Source organism: Podarcis raffonei, chromosome 3 (assembly GCF_027172205.1).
Source record: "Podarcis raffonei isolate rPodRaf1 chromosome 3, rPodRaf1.pri, whole genome shotgun sequence".
In the NCBI taxonomy this organism is placed as follows: domain Eukaryota; kingdom Metazoa; phylum Chordata; class Lepidosauria; order Squamata; family Lacertidae; genus Podarcis; species Podarcis raffonei.
The window spans coordinates 4,845,295-4,869,556 of NC_070604.1; the positions used below are offsets into that span (position 1 = coordinate 4,845,295).

Here is a 24,262-nt window from a genome sequence, read left to right on the forward strand (position 1 = left end):
ATCATCAACTCTTTGAGACATTCAGACAGGGCCAAAAAAATAGATTTGCCAAGGAGCCCTCTAAATTTGAAATAGAGCTGTTAAATAATGACACCAAGATTATCTCTAGGATGTACCGACTCCTCCTTGACTGGGAAGTCAAGGAGGAGGAGGTGAAGGCAGTAATGATCAAGTGGGTGCAGGATATCGGATGTCCTATTATGATGAGAGAATGGGAATGAAAAACTAACATGAACTTTACTGCATGTTACACCATTAAAGCAAATATGATGAAAATGCAGTTTCGGTGGTACCTTACACCATCAAAACTCTCCAAGATGTATAAAAATAGTCTGAATAAGTGTTGGAAGTGTGGAGAAAAAGTAGGAGATTTTTACCATTATGTGGTGGACATGCAGAAAGGTCAAGGACTTCTGGAATATTGTTTATGATGAGATAAAAAAAGTTTAAATTTACATTCTTAAAGAAACCAGAAGCTTTTCCGTTGGGAATTTTAGGCAGAGATAGCCCAAAAAATATAAGAGAACTCTTTTTATATGCAACAGTGGCTGCCTGTCTATTAATAGCATCTAATTGGAAGGGGTGAAAGATACCAAAGCTAACAGAATGGCAAAATAAATTATTAGACTATGTGGAAATGGCTAAATAAACAAATAGGTTAAGAGGTGACACAAAACAATCATTTTCTCAAAAATGGGAAATGTTTAAGAGATACTTACAAAAAAAATAACAGCGACATATTATCTATAGCAGTGTTTGAATGACCCTTGTGGCCATAAAATATTAAGAAATAAAGAAAAATTGGTACGATATGTTGTAAGAAAGTATTAGAAAGTATATTAAATGTAAGGTAATAATTATAAATACATACAAAATCATAAAGGTCAACAAAATTGAGAAATGATGGGAAGTCTACATTTATTTTATTTTACTTTATTTTGTTACATGCTACTTTATTTTATGTAATATTATTTGATCTTAGCTTAGTTGAAATCTAAGCGGAACTAGAAGTTTAAATTAACACCGTATGGTAAATTAATTTAATATTTTTTTCTTTGTATGTATGTATGTGTATGTGGGAAGTTAAATCTGTAATGATATTAATGAATTTCAATAAAGAATTATTATTTTTTCACAAAAAAATAACATCACTAGATCTCTCCCTGCTTCTTTGTTTTCCAGCCTTTGCAGCTGGAAGAAGAGCAGTTGAAGTAAACATGTGTAAAACCGGCTCTATGATATGCTTACAGAAAGTGCGAGCGAATCACACATACCAATCTCTGAAGCAGTAGGAGGTTCAACAGCAGTCAATCTAGGCAAAATCCTCAGGAAGATGTCACCTTTTCTACTGGCATTGACTGCAAATCCATGGGGTCTGACCAGTACTGTCAGCTTATACAAGCCAACCGGCAACAAGTTCATCTGGCAAACGGCATTAGTGTGATTTGAACTCAGGACTTCACAGTGTGTGTGGTTCACTTCTATGAGCAAAGAACTACTATCTGAACTCAGGCCAGAACCTGTGATATTAATGACGGTATGAACTCCATCATCTGAAAGAATTAAGTTCAGAGTTATACTACAAAACAAAGTATCAATAACATATCATTTTTATTATTAAAATAAATCTCAAGATTTTACCATTTCTTTCTTACAAAAAAAAAGAGAGAAAAATGGGATCGTCCTCAGAAGGCGGTCCTTCTTGCGACTGGGCCCCTGGACACACCCCTGACTAAGTAGATTTCGTTTCTAGGTCTAAGTTTCATTTCTCTAAATAGGCATCACGGGTCACAGCCAATCAGGAAAGGGGTGGGGGCGGTTAAAGGATTATATAAGCATCAGCACAAGAGTGCCCTAGGCACTTGATTGGCACTGCTGAACACCCGCCCTCCCGCCCTTAGTGTAGGTTCTCGTCCTTGCTTTGGAGTTTATGTGAGTCGCCTGTCTTGGGACAGGGGTGAGTAGGAATTTTTATCCATTTGGCAAATTGGCATTGGCCACTTGGTTTTTTGCCTACCCCCTTAGCAATCATCACAACATTCCAGGTTTGGCGATTAGGCATTGGCTTAATTTTGTGTGTGGAGGAGAGGTGTGGCCCTCACCTGCCCCTCAATGGTCAAAAGGTATTCCATTAAAGGAATCTGGGGGTCCCAGATCTCGTCCGAAGTCCGCTTGAAGGGCTAGGGCTATCACAGGAACCTCGCGGTAAGCTTCTGTCAGGCAAAACCCCAATGTTGCTGCCCCAATGGGTTTACCTACATAGACTCTGTCAACTGGGGCAGTAGTCCGTTACAGACTTCAGCCAATGCCTATGGCAATAGCACTCACATTTAATTTGCAATCAATAAAGTTGTGGCCTTAATGTTGCCCATCAACCTTAATTCTGTGTCCGTGTGTAGTTATTTCATGGGGGGCTGGCTTGGGGTCTCAAGATGCAAAAAACCCAGATAAAGTTAGGAGGTGGTCATGCAGAACCACTCCCAGTGATAGGACCAGGACCACAGCAGAATGGTGAACCTGATGCACATCTCCTGGGGATGGTCCAGGAAGATACTGTGCTGAATGGCAGCAAAAGCTGAGAGATTAAGCAGAAGTTGCAAGGGTATGCCCGGCTATCCATCTCCTGGGTAAAGGCTATCCCACCAGGGCAACAAAAGCAAGTTTGGTCTCAAACTCTGGCCTGAATCCAGATTGGAATGGTTGTAGATAAATGATTTCCTTCAGGAAATGACTGCAGCTGCTCAAGGCGGGGTGGGGGGCATTTGCAACTCAGGATGTGCTTATTTCATTTTGGGAAGAGACTACTCTACTGCCTCCTTCAAAGTGGCAGCCCCCACCCCTTCATGCAAAGATATGTTCATCACCAAAGCTTGGAGCCATTTAGTTGTGCCCCCCCCCTCGCCTCAGCTAGCTTTAATGAGTGATGAAGGCTGATTCCACAATAAAAAGAACCATGACGTCAAAGATATTAAAAGAAATACTATAAGAAAGGTTATTAGGGGAAAAAACCTTATAGCATTACCTATAAAGTATTCAACATTACTGACCAAAGGGGTCAATTCCCAGAGATGTTGAAATGTACATGAACCAGAACAGTTTGCTGGAATATCATTCACTGTAACCACAACCTAGAAAATCAAAGGAAATTATTAGACAATTCTTTGTCATTTATTTGATGAAAGAATTCATTTTTTTAATGGAAGCTTCTAAGTGCATTCTACTGAATGTGCATAGATAACTCCTCCTGATAAGAAACACAAATGGTTAGAAGCCCCCTTCAGATCTTCACACTTAAAGCAAGAAAGTTAGGTGTGGCCTAGGGGAACCCAGGACAATCAGGGACATGAGTGGCAAGGGCAGCAGAAGGGCACACCCCCACCATCACCTCCCCAGTTGGAGATCTCACATGTTTTTTGGATGCCTGAAGGACGCTCTAGTGTCTACCAATTTTCACAAAATGCGAATACCCACAGCAAGGTAATTCATGGTCAGTTCTGTGATACATTAAAACACTCAACTTTCATGAGATATGGTGTCTGTCCACTTCATACCTGTGTAAAGTTATTTGGGGTTGCAAGCATGTCTCCAAATATTGGACCAATAAAAACACCACCATCAAAAACTACACGGTGTGTAATAGCTGGGCGCAAACCAGTGAGGTTTTCAGCAGACACCTTGAAGGGGAAAACGAAAAAGGTCTTATGTATCCAAACATGGGAACAGTTTGCTAGACTAAACTGGTTATCACTAGAACTCCGATAACGGACACATATGGTCCCATGCAAAACAAATTCCTGTTTTTTACCCTCCCTCCCTCCCTCTCAGTCAGTCGTCCATATTTTCTGGCTTCACGGAGCTGATCCAAGGACAGCTGCCTCTTCTGCCATCCCCTCTTCTTGACTGGTGGCTCACCTTCGCCCTTCCCTCAGGGAAAGGGAAAGGAAGGCATCCTGTAAAGTAGCACTGTTTAAAATGTGGGGGTCTGGGGAGGAGTCATGATTCTGGGATATTTAAAGTGCAGCCAAACCAACAATTCCTGTTATGCTAGCTAGGCACATGATAGGAGCTGAAGCTCACAGTTTTCCTGTAAACTTGCTAGAGAAAACTCTGTGAGAGAGACTCCCGCTGTGCCCTTACGCACCCTCTGACTCTGTTTCCATCTCTTGCCGCTGTGCCATCAATGCAAGAACATCTACAAAGTCTGAGCTTGGAGCTCAGACTACATTTTAAGCTAGACTTAAGTATGTCTTCATGACTGAATTACCATTGTAAGCCTGCCTGAAGAAAGCTGCTGTATCTGTTCCTCTTCTGAGTGTGTAAATGTTATTTCTATCTTTTACAAGACTGTTTGTGCGGTTGTTATTTTAAGGGGTAGAAAAGGGGGAAATACCAGGGAATTCCAGTCTGCCTGAAAGCATCCTGGATTACTTAAACTAAAAGGCTAAAGCTACCTATCTAAGCTTCCTTTTAAACTGCAAAGGGATGGCACTCTGCTGAACTCACACACACGAGGAAGAAAGGATAATGTCTAAGAAATATATCCTCTCCTAGTATCTATTCACATCCCAACAATGATGAGTCGCAATCTCATGAAACTTCGAAAAAGCTACATTTTGTGCTTTAATGATATTTTGCATTACTTTTTAAATGTTGTGAGCTGCTTTGGGACACAATTTCTAGATGAAAAGCAGGGTAAAATAAAATACCGATGGAAAGAAAGCACAGGTGCGAAGGATGAGGCTTCCTCAAAGCCAGTTCAATTACAGCTATGCCTCCATGTCTGAGGGTCTCTCTGATTTGGAAGCTTTTTATAAGTGTGCAGATGCACCACCACCGGCCGTGTGCATTCTGAGGTAGCAAGGTCACAGGAAGAATAAAGGCTGTCTTAGAGGCTAGGAAAGGACTGCACCAAGTATGGCAATTTGTTTGTTTGAGTTCCCTCTCCTGCCAAGGGAGCAAAGCACTGTAGATACATTCTGGTTGCACAATACATTTACAAGCATAGAAAATAAAAAGGCAAAAGGGGGTGAGATCGATGATAAATAAATTCTGGATTGAAGTAATAAAGGACCAGGGCAAGAGCACATGTATAGGCAGAAACTGTGAATGAATTAATCTTGAATATAAAGAAATACTGAGCAGTCAATTGGATATATTTAAAAGATTGTCTTACACTGATGAAATTGGGTAAATCACCAATCATTGAGGTCCAGGTCAGTGTCCATATACTTTGATAACAATTGCTTGCGTCCTTAGATACCGAAAAGTCACTGGCATTCACATACTGAGCTGTGAAATTATCACTGTAGGCTTGCAGGAGCTTGCGGAGGTGATGGGCAGAGATGGATACTGGAATGCCTGGGGAAAGGATTATATAAAGTAACTTCTTTTTTTTTTTAATTAATTTTTATTCAAATTTCCAATAACCATTCCAATTATAATTTAACATCCAATTTAACTTATACATCTTTTAGACTTCCATCAGCCTATCTGACAATTTTCATATTTATCACAACTTCTCACATTTCTTAAATTTATGTTGCACTTTAACAATCCTTATTTTATCTTCTCCTTTAAGCGACATTCCTATCTATTCTTTTCACAGAGCTTCCTGAAATCCAACAAGCGTTATTTCCTGATCACACACAGTTTTGATATACTCTGTAAATTTATTCCAGTCCTCGGTGAATCTCTGATCGCGTTGGTTTCGAATTTTTCCCGTTAATTTGTCCATTTCTGCATATTCCATCAATTTCATTCTCCATTCTTCCCTCGTTGGCATTTCTTCCTGTTTCCATTTTTGGGCCAACAGGATTCTGGCTGCTGTAACTGCATATCTAAATAACTTCACAACTTTCTTTTCAACATCATTCCCTAATATACCTAGTAACAATGCTTCTGGTTTCTTAACAAAGGTATATCTGAACATTTTTTTCATCTCATTATAAATCATTTCCCAAAAGCATTTCACTTTCTTACATTCCCACCACATGTGATAAAATGTTCCTTCTTTCTCTTGACATTTCCAACATTTATTACTAACTTTAAACATCTTTCCAAGTTTCACTGGAGTTATATACCATCTATATATCATTTTCATAACATTTTCTTTTATCGTAGTAAATGCGGTGAATTTCATTCCCTCTTTCCATAATTTTATCCACTCCTCTAATTGTATGTTATAACCAAGATCTTTGGCCCATTGAGTCATTACCATTTTTACTTCTTCATCTTTTGTATGCCATTCAAGTAATAATTTATACATTTTTTACAATATTTTTACATCACTATTCAAAATTTCTTGATGAAACCTTGATTTTCTTTCTAAAAAACCTTTTTCTCGCATCTCTTTTTTAAACATTGCATTCAACTGGAAGTAATGCAGCCAATCATTCACCTTTTCTTTAACCTCTTCATATGGTTTCAAATTCAACTTGTTTCCTTCTTTTATTATCAGATTTTCATATGTAATCCAATTCCCTGTCATATTGACTTTTTTCATACTCATTATCTCCAGTGGCAATAACCACATTGGAGTTTTAGGCTCTAATAGGTTTTTATACCTATTCCACACTTCGATTAACGTTCCTCTAAAAATATGGTTTTCAAAACCTTTATGCATTCTGTTCTTATCACACCATAAATACGCATGCCACCCAAATCTATTGTCATATCCTTCTAAATCCAATAATTCTGTGTTCTCTAATTTTATCCATTCTTTCAACCAGCAAAGACACGAAGCTTCATAATATAACTTTAAGTCTGGCAGGGCAAAGCCTCCTCTTTCTTTTGCATCTGTTAATATCTTAAATTTAATTCTTGGCTTTTTGCTCTGCCAGATATATCTTGACACTGTTCTTTGCCATTCTTTAAATATTGTCACACCTTTAATTATTGGTATTGTTTGAAACAAAAACAACATTTTCGGTAGCACACTCATTTTTATCGTTGCAATTCTTCCCCATAACGATAATCTCATTCTTGCCCATACATCTAAGTCACGTTTGATCTTATTCCAGATTGGTACATAATTATTTTGAAATAAGTCAATATTCCTAGGAGTTAACGTAATTCCTAAATATTTTACTTTTTTTACCACATTCATTTCTGTTTGTTGCTGTATTTCTTCTATAACTTCTTGGTCTAGGTTTTTAACCATTATTTTGGTTTTTTTCCTATTTAGTTTGAAACCCGACACCTGACCAAAATGTTCAATTTCTTCTAACACCTCTTTAACACTCTGTATAGGATCTTCTATAGTTATAACCAAGTCATCGGCAAAGGCTTCAACCTTGTATTGATTACCACCCACTGTTACACCTTTTATATTTTCATTGTTTCTTATTGTTCTTAGGAAAACCTCTAGGACCGAGATGAATAACAGCGGAGATAACGGACATCCCTGTCTTGTACCCTTCGTTATGGCAATATTTTCTGTTATAACATTGTTCACAATTAATTTTGCTCTCTGTTCTGAATATATTGCCTTTATACCACTCAAAAAGGATTGACCCACATCCATATATTCTAAATTCTTTAACATAAATTCCCAGAAAATATTATCAAAGGCCTTCTCAGCATCTACAAAAATCAACATAGCTTGTTTATCCTTCCCGCTGGACAGATATTCAATTATATTAATTACATTTCTTATATTATCTTTCATTTGTCTACCAGGAAGGAAACCCGCTTGATCTTTATGTATCATTTCATTTAACACCTTTTTCATCCTGTTTGCTAAAATATTTGCAAACATTTTATAATCATTATTCAATAATGAGATTGGCCTGTAATTTTTAACTTGCATTAAATCTGAGTCTTGTTTGGGAATTAACGTTATGTATGCTTCTTTCCAAGTTTCAGGTATTTCTCCTTTTTCCAGTATCTTATTCATTACTTCTTTCAACGGTACAAGTAGGATGTGTTTCATTTCCTTGTAATATCTTGCACTGAATCCGTCCGGCCCTGGTGCCTTCCCACTTTTTAGGTCCTTTATTGCTCTTGAAACCTCTTCCAATTCTATTGGTTCATTCAATTTGATTTTGTTACTCTCTGATACTTTTTGCACCTTTTTCTTCTTTAAATACTCTTCTATTATTTTGATATTAAGTTTCTCTTTTCTTTTATATAAATCTTTATAAAAGTCCACAAAGCCTTTCCTTATTCCCTTCGGATTCTCTATCTCTTGATCTTCTATTTTAATTTTCTTAATCGTACTTTGTTCCTTCCTCTTTTTAATTTGCCACGCAAGCCATTTTCCAGATTTATTTGCGAATTCAAAATTCTTTTGCTTCATTCTTCTTATATTCCATTCCACTTCTTTGTTAATTATCATTGCAAATTGTGTCTGTAGCATTTTTATACTCTGTTTAACCTTCTCATCATTTGGTCGTATAGTTAGTTTCTTTTCATTTTCCATTATTTGTTTTAGAATTTCCTTCTTCCCTTTTTCTCTCATTCTGTTTTTAATTGAGTTTTGTTGAATGAAAAATCCTCTCATTACACCTTTGCTGGCGTCCCAAACCATACTCGTCTTCGTTCCTTTGTTAGAGTTATTCACAAAGTAGTCCATCAAACATTTCTTAGCCATATCCACAGTTTTTTGGTCATCTAGTAGGTTTTCATTTAGTCTCCACCTGAAAGATTTTTCTTCATTCCCTTTTAGAATGGCTTTAACCGCATTGTGATCTGATAATACTTTGGGTTGAATCTCAATCTTTAATATTCTTGTAGTTAGTTCACCAGAAACCCAAATCTGATCAATTCGAGACATCGTTTGATTTACTTCTGAATAGAAAGTGAATTGTTTTTCTAACGGGTGTCTCAGTCTCCAAATGTCCACCAAATTACAGTTTTCCGCCATATCAAAAAAAGTTTTTGGTAGTTTCCCTTCTTTCGATTTACCTTTGGCCCGAAGTCTATCCATTTCCATTGAAACCACCCCATTCAGATCTCCCATTATTATTATTTTCTGGTCCAGGTATTCAAATAACTTTTCGTCCAATCCTTTGAAAAATTCTGCTTTGCTTCCATTTGGTGCATAAACTCCAATAATTATTAATTTTTCGCCTTGCCAGTTGACTTGTACTGCTATAATCCTTCCTTCTTCAGTTGTTGTGCCTCTAGTTTACTTTTTATATACAATACCACCCCTCTCTTCTTACTTTTATCCGATGAAATAAATTCATTTCCCAATTTCTTATTGACCAGAATTTTTCTATGCGCTTTTTTAACATGAGTCTCTTGTAAACAAATAATATCCAAATTCTTCTGTTTTAAATATTGTACCACTTTATTCCTTTTTTTCCTTTCATTCAATCCATTTGAATTCCATGTCCATAATTTTAGTGCCATGATGTCTGCCAATTAAATATATTCTTTTCCCTCTTATTACTTCTCTTTCTCTTCCTTATCTTCTTCACTTTCCTCTTCTTCATCCTTTTTCCCTCCTCTTCCTCTTCTTTTTTCCTTTCTGCCTCGCTCTTCTTCCTCCTCCAACTCCAACGAATCTCCCTCGTCCCCTCGTACTCCTACCGCTTCTGCAACTTCTCCTTCTCTGGTCAGTTCTCTGTATCTTCTGAAAAGTTTTTCCACATCTTCTAATTTTGTCAATCTGTGCCTCTTCCCTTTGTATGTAAATGTCACTCCTTCTGGAAACTCCCACTTAAATTCTATTCCATTTTTCTTCAATGTTTGTACTAATTGTCTATATTGATCTCTTTTTTTCAACAGTCTCACCGGCACGTCTTTAAAAATAATTATATAGTTCCCATCGATGTTTAGACGTTTTTCTCTGTTTCTTTGCAAAATCAAATCTCTCATTTCTCTGTCCCTAAAGATAATCAAACAGTCACCAGGGAATTTTTTGGCTTTGGTCGTTCTTGTTTTGATCCTGAAGGCGTTTTGTATCGTTTTCTCCACTTCTTCAATTTTCATATCCAACCATTGGGCAATTTCTGCCATCAATTTTTCTTTGATCTTTTCTCCTTGGGTTTCTGGCACCGATCTTAATCTCAGATTAGACTCCCGTTGCCGAAGTTCATTCATCGCAACCGCGTCCCAGAGCTCTTCCTGCGTTCTATTCACTTCTGACATTTCTGCCCTAATTTTTTCCTCTTCCTTTCGGACCTCTCTCAATTCTAATTTTGTCCTTTTCATTCCTTCTTCCAAGTTCTGTGTTCTTTTAACAATTTCAGTATTTTTTTTCGCAATTTCTTTCATTTGGTCTTTCAGTTCATTCACTGTTAAATCAATTTTATTGTCCATTTGTTCTAATTTGGTTTCCATATGACCCAATTTACTCTCAAGATTTTTCTCACTACTTTTTATATCTGTCTTAAGTTCTGAGAACATCTTTACAATATCTGCTTTCCATTCCGGTTCTTGTCTTGAACCCTTTCTCTCTCCTGGTGTTGCTCCTTCTGTCTTTTTCTGAGTATACGACATTTTACCTTCTCCTCCCCTTTTTAACTTTCACAGAGATAAAAAATAGAACAAAAAGACCAACAATTTTGTTTTTCACAACACCTGATAAATATCAACAAATCAATCAACTTCCCAAATCATACACTATTTTTGTTCAATATAGAACCAGAATAAAATCCTTAAACTCAATATCAATCATATAATTTTCATGTCTTATACATCTACCCCCTAGATGAAATCAGAGTATATTAAGTTCTGGTAGAGAGAGGAGTTAATCAATTTGTTAATAAACAACAGCCGAATAAACCGAGAGACCCTTCAATATCTTCTTGCCACTTGCTTGGCTAAATCCCAGGAGTTGGTTGCGAAGTTTAAACTAAAACAGAGACCACTTCTTTTCTTCTATCTTTTCCAACAGTCTCTTACAGATATCTTTTAATCCAATAATCCAAATTCCAAATAAAAGGTGAGGCAGGGGGACACCCCCAGAACCAGTAAAAAAAAAACACCAAAAATACCCAAAAAACAAACAAGCTGATATTCCTTATGGAGGGAGGAAAAAAACGAAGCAGGTCAAAACCATAAAAATCCGCTGTAAAGGAATAAATAAAGTTCTTTTCCCTGGTAACTAAATGGCCACCAGAGTGTTCTCCTTTGGCAACAAAATGGCACTTTGTATCCCTTACTTGTAGCTTCAGGGAAACGAGGGGGGGCTACTTAGTATGAAAAAAAAAAAGGCTTTACAGTCTCAAACTCCTTAAATATCCCAACAGAGAGTTCCAAAAAAAGGGTAGGTGTCTATCATCATAAGTCTCTTTTGTTACTTGGATTGCACATATTTATATAGTTCCAAATCAATGCCTTAGAGTCCGTAGCTTTTACTACGCAGTTTTTTTAAAAAAGTGAAAGTAATCTCGCTGTCTCCCTTTCTCCTTCCCCTGCTCACAGAAAATTCTCCGGAAGGCTGTTTTTAAGTGCTTCTCCACAGTTCCTTTCCCCTTTAACTTATTACAAAGTCAATATTTTTGAGAAGCTTTTCCCCTGAAATTTCTCCGCAATATCCTTAAAAACTTTGCCGCTTGTCAAAACTTACAGTCTTTCCGCTCCGCGAATTCTTCTTGTGCCAAAATCAAATTCCTGGCAAGGCTGACCTCCTTTTTAACACCTTACCACCACGAATTAGTTCATATTTGTCCAAATCCAATCATGAAATTTAACTTTTTAAAGTCCCAATTCGTTTTCTTCTTGTTTGAGAACGGATCGCTTTGTGCGCAAGCTAGGGGCTTCGCTATGGAGAGATAGAAATGGCTTCCCGCTGCCGACGTCTCAACCCCGCCACACTCGTCACCTCCAAAAAGGGGGCTACTTGGTGGCCAGGGGAGAATTTAAACGGCAGAGCTGGGACCCCTGCCTCTTGGATTCCCTTCCAAGAGTATTTGGGGGGCTGCGGCGCCCTTGCAAACCCCCCTTTTCTCTCCCAATAGCTGGATACTCTTGTGAGCAAGAGATCCCACTTGCTTTCACTTCGCGGTCCGCCGGAAGTCCCCCGGATTATATAAAGTAACCTAAGTCAGTAACCAAGAAACCTTAGAAGAAAAATATGTGATTAAATAATGAAGTGCAAGTTTCATGAAATGCGAACATATTGCATGAAACTGGTTGATGTGTTTGGCATATTGACAGGGCTTTTTTGGTGTCTCAGCAGCAACACAGCTCTTTAGGGCTAATCTAGACATGTGATTTAGGTATGGAATTCTCTCAGTCAGATAGAAAGTTGGGAGCTGGAGGGGGGATGACTAGAGAGAAGGCAGAGGTCTGGTTTTAAAGCAAAGGGGATGTGCAGTTGAGGAACACATTCCCTGTCCCCCAAAGCTTATTTTTCCCTTAATTCCCATGCTCCAAGGACTGTTCTCCTAACAGGAGCTCTGAAACCAGAAGTGATCCTGAGAGAAAATTACTTAAAGACAGAGGCTGGATGAAGGTAAGTCACAGAGCAGCAGGGAAAGGGTTCCTTTGTAAATCAAAATCTAATCCCTAACCCCACTTTGTGACATGACTGGAATAGTTTCATATTTAAATGCATGGAAGAGATGTTATGTACTGAAGTTCTCACCCTGCGCCAGCAGGGGGATACTGTAGATAGTTATGCAAATAAGGGATCGAAAGTGACGTTCAGTGATTGGATAGTTTTAGAAAATTGTTACAGTTACGTTGTACTGGAGCTCTATATAAGCAGGCTGACTGAACCCTTCAGTTCAGTGCTGTTCTGGCCTGTGAATAAACAAGAGCTGTTTGAAGAATCGCTGTGTCGTCTGATATGTTCATCCACAACTTAACAAGAGAAATCTTTGTGATCTGTTTAACCCTGCATCTATCAAGTTTAAGTTTAGCTGATTTCTATGCCACTGTGCCCAACATGGCTCACAATAGGCATTAACCTATTGTCCAAATACAAAACATTTTTTTAAAATGAACAGTTCAAACAAGACAATATAAGTGATTCAATAAGCATAGGACAAATGCAGTATTGCAGTGAAATATTCTAGAGTGAATAATAATGTGTAGAGAGCATAATCAGAAGTAACAGGTCAAGAAATATATCTAAAGCTAGCCATGACTTCTTCCTATAACTTCCAAAGATGGAGGCTGCGTAGCCTCAGTTTACCTGGTATCACAGTATTGGGCAGATGAATTTGAAAGGTTCCTCCAAGAGGTGGACTTGCAGCCTGCACTCTTTGTACGGTCAGATTGACTTGGGCCTCACCCACGTTCCCTCCTGATCCTTCCCAAGGCACAGCTCCTCTGTGTGAGAATGAAACCATGTAAACAGATACAGCTTCAAACATTTCAGGAGAGCGCAGAACAATTCTGAAACCAATTCCTACCTCAACGAGAAAAGAGGTAGAGTCTTGCAATAGTCTGCCATTAAGAAGGACACATTATATACAGGCGAAGCACTGACCACTGACACGGATTCCACAAGATTCCCATGAGGACAAACTGGCTTTGGCTCTCTTTGAAAAACTGAAAAGGAAATCATTTTTGGATAATATCAGGGGACGGAACCAAGAGTCTCACTTCCTGTGGCAGTCACAGGTTGTGGTTCATGATCACGCTAGGAATAAGCATGGCAAACACACATTCGTACACTGGAACAAGCTATGACTTCATTTGGTTTATGCAGCAGTGGGGTAGGGAAAGGATCTCGTCTTCAGTTCCACTCAGTCCTTGCTGTTGGAATGCTATTCCTGTCATCAATTAGGAAACACCCAAAGCACCCATGGGAGTTTGCCAGTGTTGGAGCCCAACGTGGTGTCGGCCAGGCATCCAGGTCCCTCTGGGCAACCAGGAGGAGGGGTTGATGCAAGGACAGACCCCTCCTCACTCCTCTTATTGGGGGGAGTCACCCCTTATGTCGTGATCCTGCCCAATGTCATTTCCACCCAAAATCATGAAGAATTAAAGAATGCCTAACAAAGAAGGGGGACGCGGGTGGCGCTGTGGGTTAAAGCCTCAGCACCTAGGGCTTGCCGATCGAAAGGTCAGCGGATTGAATCCCCGCGGCGGGGTGCGCTCCCGTTGCTCAGTCCCAGCGCCTGCCAACCTAGCAGTTTGAAAGCACCCCCGGGTGCAAGTAGTTAAATAGGGACCGCTTACCAGCGGGAAGGTAAACGGCGTTCCGTGTGCTGCGCTGGCTCGCCAGATGCAGCTTGTCACGCTGGCCACGTGACCCGGAAGTGTCTCCGGACAGCGCTGGCCCCCGGCCTCTTGAGTGAGATGGGCGCACAACCCTAGAGTCTGGCAAGACTGGCCCGTACGGGCAGGGGTACCTTTACCTTTACCTTTACTAACAAAGAAGGAATCAGCGAATCCTTTTGTGTCATCATAAACAGATACCAATTGAGGCATTTTGATGAGACTTTTTAGCCTGAAAGAGCGGAGCCTTCCACAAGGGCAGGTGTGAAAAAGACTGGCATTATTTTCAGCTCTCCTAACCCACTATTAGGATACGGGTGAGCATCTTAAGTTACAACATTATGAAATGCACTGATTTTGCCGCACATACAGTGGTACAAATCATAAAGGCAATGGCAAAGAAAGGGCACTGCGTGAAAAGTACACAGAACAAAAGAGACACACTGCAGATATCTCTTAATGTCCGTAATATATTAGGAATGAATATTTATGGACCTGACCAACGGGAGCTACCATGGAGAGCTCTTATATATTCAAATGTGTATCCTCCTCCGACTTTTCATCCTGCCTGAATTCTGAGTGCTCAGAAGGTTTTTGGAGCAGCCTCACAGATTATATTGTTCTTACAGAGCCACTAAAGCAGACATAGGCAACCGCGGCCCTCCAGATGTTTTGGGACTACAACTCCCATCATCCCTAGCTAACAGGACCAGTGGCCAGGGATGATGGGAGTTGTAGTCCCAAAACATCTGGAGGGCCAAGTTTGCCTGTGCCTGCACTAGAGTATTCTGCTGACATAAAGATATATGTAAAAAGACAATGTTACCTTGCTCAAATCCTTCCCACAGAATAATTTTGGCAGATGATGGCTGTGTTTCACATTTTAAAGAAAGAAGATCCTCTAGCTCTCTCTGGAGCTGCAGATATTAAAAGAGGAATGGAAGAGCAAATAAGAGCAAAGCCATGCGCAGAGGTGAATTTAGATAGGGGTAACAGAATGGGGGTAAGGGTTAAATCTAGGAGAAAATGCCCTTTAAGGTTGTTTTTTAAAAAAATAACCCTAAGCGTCTTCATTTTAACATGTGAATACAGTTTCAGAGACCAATACATACAATGTCTTTTGCTCTACATTTATTGGGTTTTAAAAGGTTAGCATACTTTGCATACCCATTATTTCAATAGAAAGTGTGACTTGTAGGGAAACTTGTCACATAGAAAATCATAACCTAAGAGGCATAACAAATACCATAGTTTATTTTCACAATCCAAGAGAAATCTTTGTATTCTGCATTTTTTTTTACAATTTCTCATATAACAATGACAAAAATGAAATATCTTTTCTAGCAATTTAGAACTTTCTGGTAATTTAGCTTTTGGGAAATATTCATGTATTGATTGTACAGCCATTCCTGAAACAATAAAATTTTAAATTGTGCTTTGCTCTTATCACCCATAAGAGCTTTTGCACTTGACAGGAATTATACTGTTCTTCTATGTAACGGTGCATCAGAAAACCACAATTTTATTACGGGTTTTGTAAGATTTTTTAAAAATAAAATTATTATTATTATTATTTGAATTTATATACCCAGAGAATAGAAAACCGCAAAAACTCCCCACCCCAAAAAAAACACATTTTAAAAGGGCATACTGAAGGAATGACCGCCAGGTGTGGAACACACTTCCACCCGCAGACAAGCCTCAGCTGTCTGAATGCATGACCTTTGGGTGTGGAGCACACTTCCGCCCGCAGACAAGCCACAGCTGTCTGAATATCATGCCCTCTATCTAACCTGTGGTCTGCCATGCCTTGTCTGTGACCTTTGTCTCCTTCATCATACATTGTGCAAGGGGAAAGTGATGAAGTGGAAACAGGTGCCAAAATAACTTTGAACCTCCCCATGATTGCGTGATTGGAAGATGTAAAGGGCACAGTCCAAAATGTATCTGACTGGTTTTGCATATTGTGCTAATAAAAAGATCTTCGGCAGAGCTAGCTGGCAGCTTGCCTGTGCACAGCTCACCTGCATTACCAACTCCTGCCTCATGCCTTCACTTCACATACGATCCTCACAACATTTAAAGTAAGATAGTTAACAAACCTGGACAAGAGCACTCACTGAAAAGACCATGATCTTAGAAATGTTTGCAAGAAGACCAGAAGATGCCATAAAGCAAATCAGACCATTGGTCCATCTACCCCCCTTATCATCTACTCTGACTGGTTGTGGCTCTCTAGGGTTTCAGACATAGGACAGTCCCGGCCTTACCTGAAGAGGTCAGGGATTGAGGCTGAAGTCTTTTGCATGCAAAACATGCGTCAAACCACTGAGCCATGACCTCCCCCAATATTATGTGTTGGAAATCACATTTCATATCACAATATTTTCCTGACCCTTAATTTATTGGTCCTGAGTTTATTACGTTCAGAAGAGCCAAAAAGTCCCATGTTTAATTCCAAGCATCTCCAGGTAGGATTGCGAAGACTCCTGCCTTAAACCCGAGAGATCCACTGTCGAAGGTCAAGAATATGGAACGAGATTGGCCCATACATAGTTGGATTTTGAGAATTTCACTATGCTGATAAATGACGCTCAGAAAGTATCTTGTAATACCCTCCCAATGATTCTATAACCAAAAGGATTTATTGGCCTGCAGTGGTAATTTGACTTACTTGTTCAGCTGTAATATTTGTTGACATAAGGTTGGTGGTGACATTGTCCCAGGAAAGTCTGAACCATCCTGTACCAGATAGTATCAGCATCTATAAAGCAGAAAGACCCTTGCAAAGTATGAGTATTTATTTCATAGTGGTATTAATATGGAAATTTGAATTAATTATTTCATAGCATTGTAGAGTTGAAGGGACCACAAGGACAACCTTTCACGGTCGTCACTTACAGTTCCCAACATTCACCTTAACTACAAGATCAATGTGATCGCTGTCATTGAAAATTAACTCCATAAAATCTGTAGACCCAATTCTATTTAGCAGCCACTGAAAAAGCACTTCTAGAATTAAGTCAGTGGCTATTATATAATTCAGGCCAGCCATGAATCCCAGCACAAAGAAATACTAGTTTTGAATGTGATAATCCCATCAAATCCCTAGCTCTTCTATAGATTTTGCCCAACGAGGAACTCAAAGAGACTTGGAGACAACTTTCACAATCTTTTTTTAAGAAACAACAACAATAAAGTTCCCATAAATTGTCTTCTTCGGGAACCAGTGAACTAAATGTTTTCAACACGCGTTGATATTTCCTGGCTCAATGCATTTTTGATTACTTTTGAGTATGTGGTCAAATGGTCACAAACGTCAATCCACAGGGAACTCAACCAACATTTGTTCAGCAGTGAAAAAAACAGGTTTCCCAGGAGAAAGCAGCAAGACCAAAAGGGGGAAAAAAACCCACCTCTCAGGAACATGACTAGAAATCACTTGGAATCATGGGAAGGGCCCAGAATCACAACTCCTATGAATATGAGGCTCAGCTCACAACCATGAGACTAACCTGTATTTCAGGAAGCCTAACTGCACAGGCATGTATTTTGTGCTTCTCTCTGTGATAGGTATTAACCACACTGGGATTCAGCCAAGTATTGTGAATCTGGACTCCAACTCTCATTCCATTCTTTGGCGACTTCCCATGATGCACAGCTTCCAGATAGTACACTGAACCACCAGTAAGCTCAAATTTCTCAGATTTTGGCTTCCAGGGATGGCTCCAGTTCTCCTCCCAATGCGCTGACCATTCAGGAATGCCAGCAGGAATAGATGCAATTTCCACCTGTTTTCAAGTAAGCGACAGCAGTTATTCATTGCATTTTCACCCACCTTTTTCTGCAAGGAGCTCAAGGGGGTATGTACAGTTCTTTCCCTCCTCAATTAATCCCCAGATGTCATGACACTGGGTGCCTGTCTTAATTTCAGCTGGTAATTAATTCCAGACAGCTGGAGATGCAACACTAAAAGCCTGGTTTCTAATACAAACTAAGCGCACCTGTAGGACATGCGCAAATAAGGTGGTCAGAGTAGCCAGATGTGTATTTGGCTAAATAACAGATCTGTTACTTAGCTAACAGTAACCTGTGAATGGCTTGGAAGAAAAATGGGTTTACATCCCTCAATGAGGGAACGTAAGAGCTCTTAAGGTTGTTCAAAACATAAGCAGTCACATCAGCAGTCTGTCAAAGGAGCTTTCTAATTCCAGCTCATTTTGAAAATGAATGGCACTAAATATTAGGCAGAAGATCCATTGTGTTCATGAATTTGTCTTTTGGGGAATGGGCACCACTTTAACAAAACATCACCAGACTAGAATTTTGGATCATGCATGTCACACATTTTGACAGCACCTCTGAAGACAGGTGCTCATCCACACTGCGCTTTCCAGGCACAGAACTGTGTTTTAATGCTCAGAAGCTATACTTCTATCCAGCTTGAATATCAAGAAAGTCACCTCTCAAGTGTCCTCTCTCTAAGGGCGGATCTGCACTCTTGGATTATAATGTTAGAAATGTCATATTAAAATGTGACACTAGAGGGCGCTGCAGAGCAGTGAGCCACCGGCAAACTGCCATTAAACGTTATAGAACATTATATTTAATAACATTTAAAAGATCAATGTAGATCCAGCCCAACTCTCTCTCCTGCTTTTCCTTTTCCCTTCCAAAGTGCTGACTCCGCCCACCTCTGGTGAGCTGCACCAGCAGCCAATCAGAGGGAGGCTACAGCTCGGCCCTCTGGTGGAATTCCGCGGCACTGCACCACCAAACTGGTGGAGCTGAGCTTTCCGTCACAGCGGTTGATCATTTATTTTGATATCTGGTATATTGGTCTTGTCCAAAACCCTTTCATGCCAAAGAGGGCAAGAAGCTGGAGGTTAACTCTCCTCGTTAATACTTCTGTTGAACCACAACTGCAGAATACATTGCCACATGTCTAATGAGTTTTAGGACACCATTAAAGGCCTTCTCATTCAATTTCTTTCTGTTCCACCAAACCTTTCAGGAAATTATTGGCAAAGCTGTTCAAATTGCTATTTTCTAGCCTGCATCATACATCACTTTAAACCATAGTTAACCATAGTTAAACTCAGCCAAACTCTTCCCCTGTTACACTGCTTTGAACTAAACCATGGGCTTAATGTTATGTCCAAACATTGGCTTAAGGCTTGTTTCTTTCCAAACGCTGAGCTTCCAATCAAGGTTTGCTCTTGGCTTATCACTTACAGTTTGTTTGGTGGAAACAAACCACAAGCTTGGTTTCAGACATAACACTAACCATGGCTCAGCTCCACGCAGCCCTGGAGGAGCAGAGTGCTCACAGCAGCATGCACCAGCACACAGCACATGCGCCTGTATATCAGTTCAAACTATGGTTTAAGGTAACAAGCAAACAAGGCTCCTGTAATCTGCTCCTTAACGTTTTGCTGGTCCATTTCTATTGGCTACTAAATGGTTTTATGTATCATTTATGTGCCACAAATCAGTTTTAATGAACATATCAGAATGCTCTGTAAATGATAGCTAAAGCCTTTATATATCAAACTTTTGTGCTCTACCACACCTGCCCAATGTTCCTGACCCTTCTTTTGGATTCTTTTAGCTTCTTTTAAATTCTTATAGACTTTTAGATTCACCTTGTGTTTTAATACCTTTTAGCTTTCTAAGGCGCTTTTAAGATTTTAAATGACTGTAATAAAGATTTGTATTGTATTGTAAGTGTCATTTTAATATATGGCATTTTGATTATACAACTCAGATTTTTTTAAAAAGATGTTGTATACTCATTTTATAAAAATAAAATCTGACGGGCTAGGTGCATTTAGCCCTATTTTTACTTCTGAGAACCAAAGGTACTGCCTACACATTTTCATATAGCAACATATCCTGAAGATCAGGGTCACTACCCAAATGCAAGTGATTATTTCCTACAGTTTCTCAGTCATGGAAAGAAGCAGAGTCTGCACAGTCTCTATTATGTCTTGTCCATTTCAACAAAAAAAGCTGGTGTAATGAATCAAAACATGGCTGGGACATTAATTCAAGTAGAAACCAGCATTTTCTCTGTATAATAATGGCGCCAATCCAAGTGATACCTTTAGAAGACCATTAATAGGGGCCCAAATATTGGCTCATTATAGGATGACCAGAATTCCAGAAATTCATTTTTATTTCAGCCATGACAACAGCTATTTCCCCCTCCTTCAACACAAGGCTAGATGGGGGGGACCTTACTGTGATTTCACCCTGAAGGAAATATCTCACAGTTAAGCATTATTACGTACTTCACTGGACTATTGTTCCACCCAGCCAATCACAGCACCCGGAGCCGGTCCCTCATTTGAATGCCTCCCACTATATAAGAGCACAGCTGGAGTGAGGTCACTGTCACTTGCAGTAGGACAGCTAAGCTGAACAGGAAGGCAGAGAAACAGCAAAGCCATGTCTGCTGTCCAAAGACGTAGGAAGGCTTACTACCAGAGAAGGAGGCAGAAGAGATCCCGGAAGATCCTGAGCAGACGAAGGCGGCTACATTCCAGGCGAAAGAAGAAAGCGAGGACAAGACGCATAGTGAGGTATGCAAGGAGTCACTATCAAAAGAGGCGCCAGCCCATGTCCCGGTATTTCGACAGGCGGATGAGGGCCAACGTCCTTTCAGCCCACAAGGCCAAGCACACCATGTGCTCCCAGAGGAGTAAAGCCTATAGCAGGAAGCCCTCACGGATGGGCAGGCCAAGGAATAAGAAGCATTACACTCGGACTCGCTCAGGCCTTCTGCACGCCAAACTAAAGAAGAGGGCTGTGATCAAGGCTAAACTCAAGAAGGCCCTCAAGAAACATGCTAGGCGTACAGGTACTTCTGCTCTGAAGAAAGCCCAAAGAAAGCCACGTCGAACTGAGAACGATATTTTCTACAGTTTGGCCAACCCTTCCATGCCAAAAGCAGCATCGCCATCAGAGGACCGGCAGACAAAGAAACAGTCTGTCCGCTTCACCACCCCTGGCAACCCAAAGAACAAGGAGATGGAGCAACAGGAAGATCTCTCCACTGATAACCAATCAAGCCAGCAAACAGTGACACCCAAGAAACGTGGCCGGCATGCAGGCACGTCTGTTTGCAAAAGCCGCTAAGCTAGAGGGACACCCACCACTCTTCTCAGAACAACAACCTGCAGGCCTCAAGGGGGGAATTGGAGAAGGGAAAGGGAAATCACCCCCCAGCCTGCTTTGAAGATCCCAGTATAAAGATCCTTTATACTTTATCCTTGAGGAGACCATCTGCACCCACAGCAATCCTAAACAGAAGTGATTTTGCTGAACAAATGAAATTAGTTTTATCCATGACTGAAAAAAGATATTTGATCTTTTGCATGTTTTACGGGCAAGACAACCAACCAGAAGAAGCAATCCCGTGAGAGAACATTTCTTTCTTTATTAGCAAGAGATGAACAATCACTTTAACCGAAAACTAGAGAAAAGATTTGTCACCATTTGGTAAACAAAGGATCGTTGTACCCAAGGTGTGCATTCGCCCAAGGAACATCTTAAAATACTAATAAAGCTGGATCTTTTGAAAAATGTGTTGTGGAATTCTCTCGGCTACTTAGGGACAGTTTAGGCAAGGGAGTGTTACATTTGAGAAGTCATAACAAATGAAGTTTCCTTGCATGTGGCAGATAAGTTATTTAGAATATATTTTCCTCCCTAAGCTAAAGCAATTTAAAAATCAGTTATCAGCTATTTCCTTTCTGGTTAGCAAATGATTCATAAGCACTGTGCTACTAAGAGTGACTTGTCTTCTGAAGTGACAGTCTTACATCCGGTGTAGCACAGGAGTAAGTTAAAGCATGTCAATTTAAGCCATTGGCTTAAATTTCACCTAGACCAGGAATTAACTAGATAAAATTAGGCAAGCTCTTCTTATTTCAGAGTCTGGCCCCAGCTCCCTGCTACAAGGGTAGAATCATAGAATTTATAAAGTTGGAAGGGACCACGAGGGTCATCTAGTCCAACCCACTGAAACACAGGAATATTTTGCCCAACATGGAGTACTGTGTCCAGTTCTGGGCACCACAGTTCAAGAAGGACACTGACAAACTGGAACGTGTCCAGAGGAGGGCAACCAAAATGGTCAAAGGCCTGGAAACGATGCCTTATGAGGAACGGCTAAGGGAGCTGGGCATGTTTAGCCTGGAGAAGAGGAGGTTAAGGGGTGATATGATAGCCATGTTCAAATATATAAAAGGATGTCACATAGAGGAGGGAGAAAGGTTGTTTTCTGCTGCTCCAGAGAAGCGGACACGGAGCAATGGATCCAAACTGCAGGAAAGAAGATTCCACCTAAACATTAGGAAGAACTTCCTGACAGTAAGAGCTGTTCGACAGTGGAATTTGCTGCCAAGGAGTGTGGTGGAGTCTCCTTCTTTGGAGGTCTTTAAGCAGAGGCTTGACAACCATATGTCAGGAGTGCTCTGATGGTGTTTCCTGCTTGGCAGGGGGTTGGACTCGATGGCCCTTGTGGCTCTTCCAACTCTATGATTCTATGATTCTTAACATGGGGCTCAAATGCCACGGCCCTGAGATTAAGAGTCTCATACTGTCTACTAAAGTAATGTATGGGAAACACTTTGAACACTCAAAAAGCCCTACATAAATGTCAAGAAGCTGTAACATTCTACACAATTTATATTTAACAGAGAGAGAAAATCAACACAGATCCTGCTATGGAAGTCTAAACAAAGGGCAAGGACACAATGCAAAGTTATAAGGATCACAGAATTTTAACTTTTACTTGTAGTAATTTATGGTATTGGTACCTTGCTTTGGGGGTCTTTGGAAAGGCTTAAATACAAAGAAGCCTTGTCATCTGCCTGGATCCAGAATGTGTAATTATTTGTCTGTGGTGCCACAAAAAAACCATATAGTCGTGCCCTGGGTAACAAAACAAAAACATTAATGAAGCAAACTTCCAGACAAATAACAGGCTTCCACTTCTGAGGGAAAGATGAGTTACATGAATGACTTTAGTTATTACACAATCATTTTAAAAGACTTGCCTTTATAGAACACCACTGAGACATATATGTTATCTCATCCCAGAATAAAATGTTAGCTTACTAAAGAATCTCCAACGATCCTTTCTTGCATAACTAGTGTTATGAAAATTAGTAAACTCATTAGTAGTTCATTCTAAAAAGTAAAATAAAAAGTAGGAAATGTAGCTCCCTATTGATTGCTTTCCCCCCTGCCCGGCAAATTTATTTACACATATGAAAAAGACCAGGGAACCTCGTGGCTCCTGCCAGTTCCACCTGTAGGTTTAGAAACAGCAAGTGTAAAAACTGAGAGGGAATGGAGTCTTCAGATGGATTTCGTGAAAGTCAATCCGGTTTCTTTCCTCAAAAGTTATCAAATTTTCATATAATGAGATTGTCTCAGATGCTCATTAAATCAGCACCAGAGAGCTACATCACAATTTCCAGAACCAAGGCACCTTTCCAATATATGTTGTCATTCTATTGGGTAAATGTTTGGATAGGATATTAAAGACATTTGGGGAGATTTTGCCATTTCTTCCATAAAGTGCATTTCTCTTTTCCCACAACATTGGTCAGCTGTATTTTTTCTCTGTTCTAAATATTCAAATACAATGCACATCTATGGAATCCCATATTCTGTGCAAATAGTCTGTGAAGATTCTGCAGTTGAGCCAATTCTGTCTGGGTCGTGTGCTATGTCAATAAATGCTAAGGAAAGATGCTCACATTTTATGGTTTTATATCTTGATTTTATTCTGTGAACCTCCCTGAGACCCCCCAGGTATAGGGCGGTATATAAATTCTAATAATAATAATAATAATAATAATAATTGCCATTGTGATTCCCTACCTCTCTAGTAATGTAGGAATGAAACCACCTGGGATGAGAATTACACCAATATAGTTGGGATACTTGGTTGCAGGTATTTATCCCAGTCAATAAAGACAGACACCGGGTTCTCCAAGGAAGGTCAAATTTGTTTATCTGCACAGGGGCTACAGCGGGATCTCACCCAAAGGCTGAGCCCCTCCTTGTTCTCTGAGGTTGCCTTTTATACTTTGCGGCAAACAACTTCTTATAGGCTTACTCAAGC

General features: G+C 39.9%; 1 protein-coding gene across 6 annotated transcripts in view; it reads right to left on the reverse strand.

Moving 5' to 3' along the window:
• Positions 1-24,262, reverse strand: part of PKHD1 (PKHD1 ciliary IPT domain containing fibrocystin/polyductin) — a 251,132-nt gene that overhangs the window by 202,156 nt on the left and 24,714 nt on the right. For 5 of the 6 annotated variants that reach the window (XR_008329334.1, XM_053380397.1, XM_053380394.1 and 2 more), the window contains 10 exons: positions 22,947-23,061; positions 17,637-17,912; positions 16,796-16,885; positions 14,948-15,038; positions 13,311-13,449; positions 13,091-13,227; positions 5,174-5,358; positions 3,552-3,674; positions 3,023-3,128; positions 1,275-1,553 (listed from right to left, as the gene is read on the reverse strand). Coding sequence is in view for 5 of the 6 variants with exons in the window: in XM_053380397.1 (XP_053236372.1) it covers positions 1,275-1,553; positions 3,023-3,128; positions 3,552-3,674; positions 5,174-5,358; positions 13,091-13,227; positions 13,311-13,449; positions 14,948-15,038; positions 16,796-16,885; positions 17,637-17,912; positions 22,947-23,061 (1,541 nt within the window). In the remaining variant the exon portion in view is untranslated. The remainder of the gene's footprint in view (positions 1-1,274; positions 1,554-3,022; positions 3,129-3,551; positions 3,675-5,173; positions 5,359-13,090; positions 13,228-13,310; positions 13,450-14,947; positions 15,039-16,795; positions 16,886-17,636; positions 17,913-22,946; positions 23,062-24,262) is intronic. The other variant, XM_053380395.1, reaches the window with a different exon arrangement.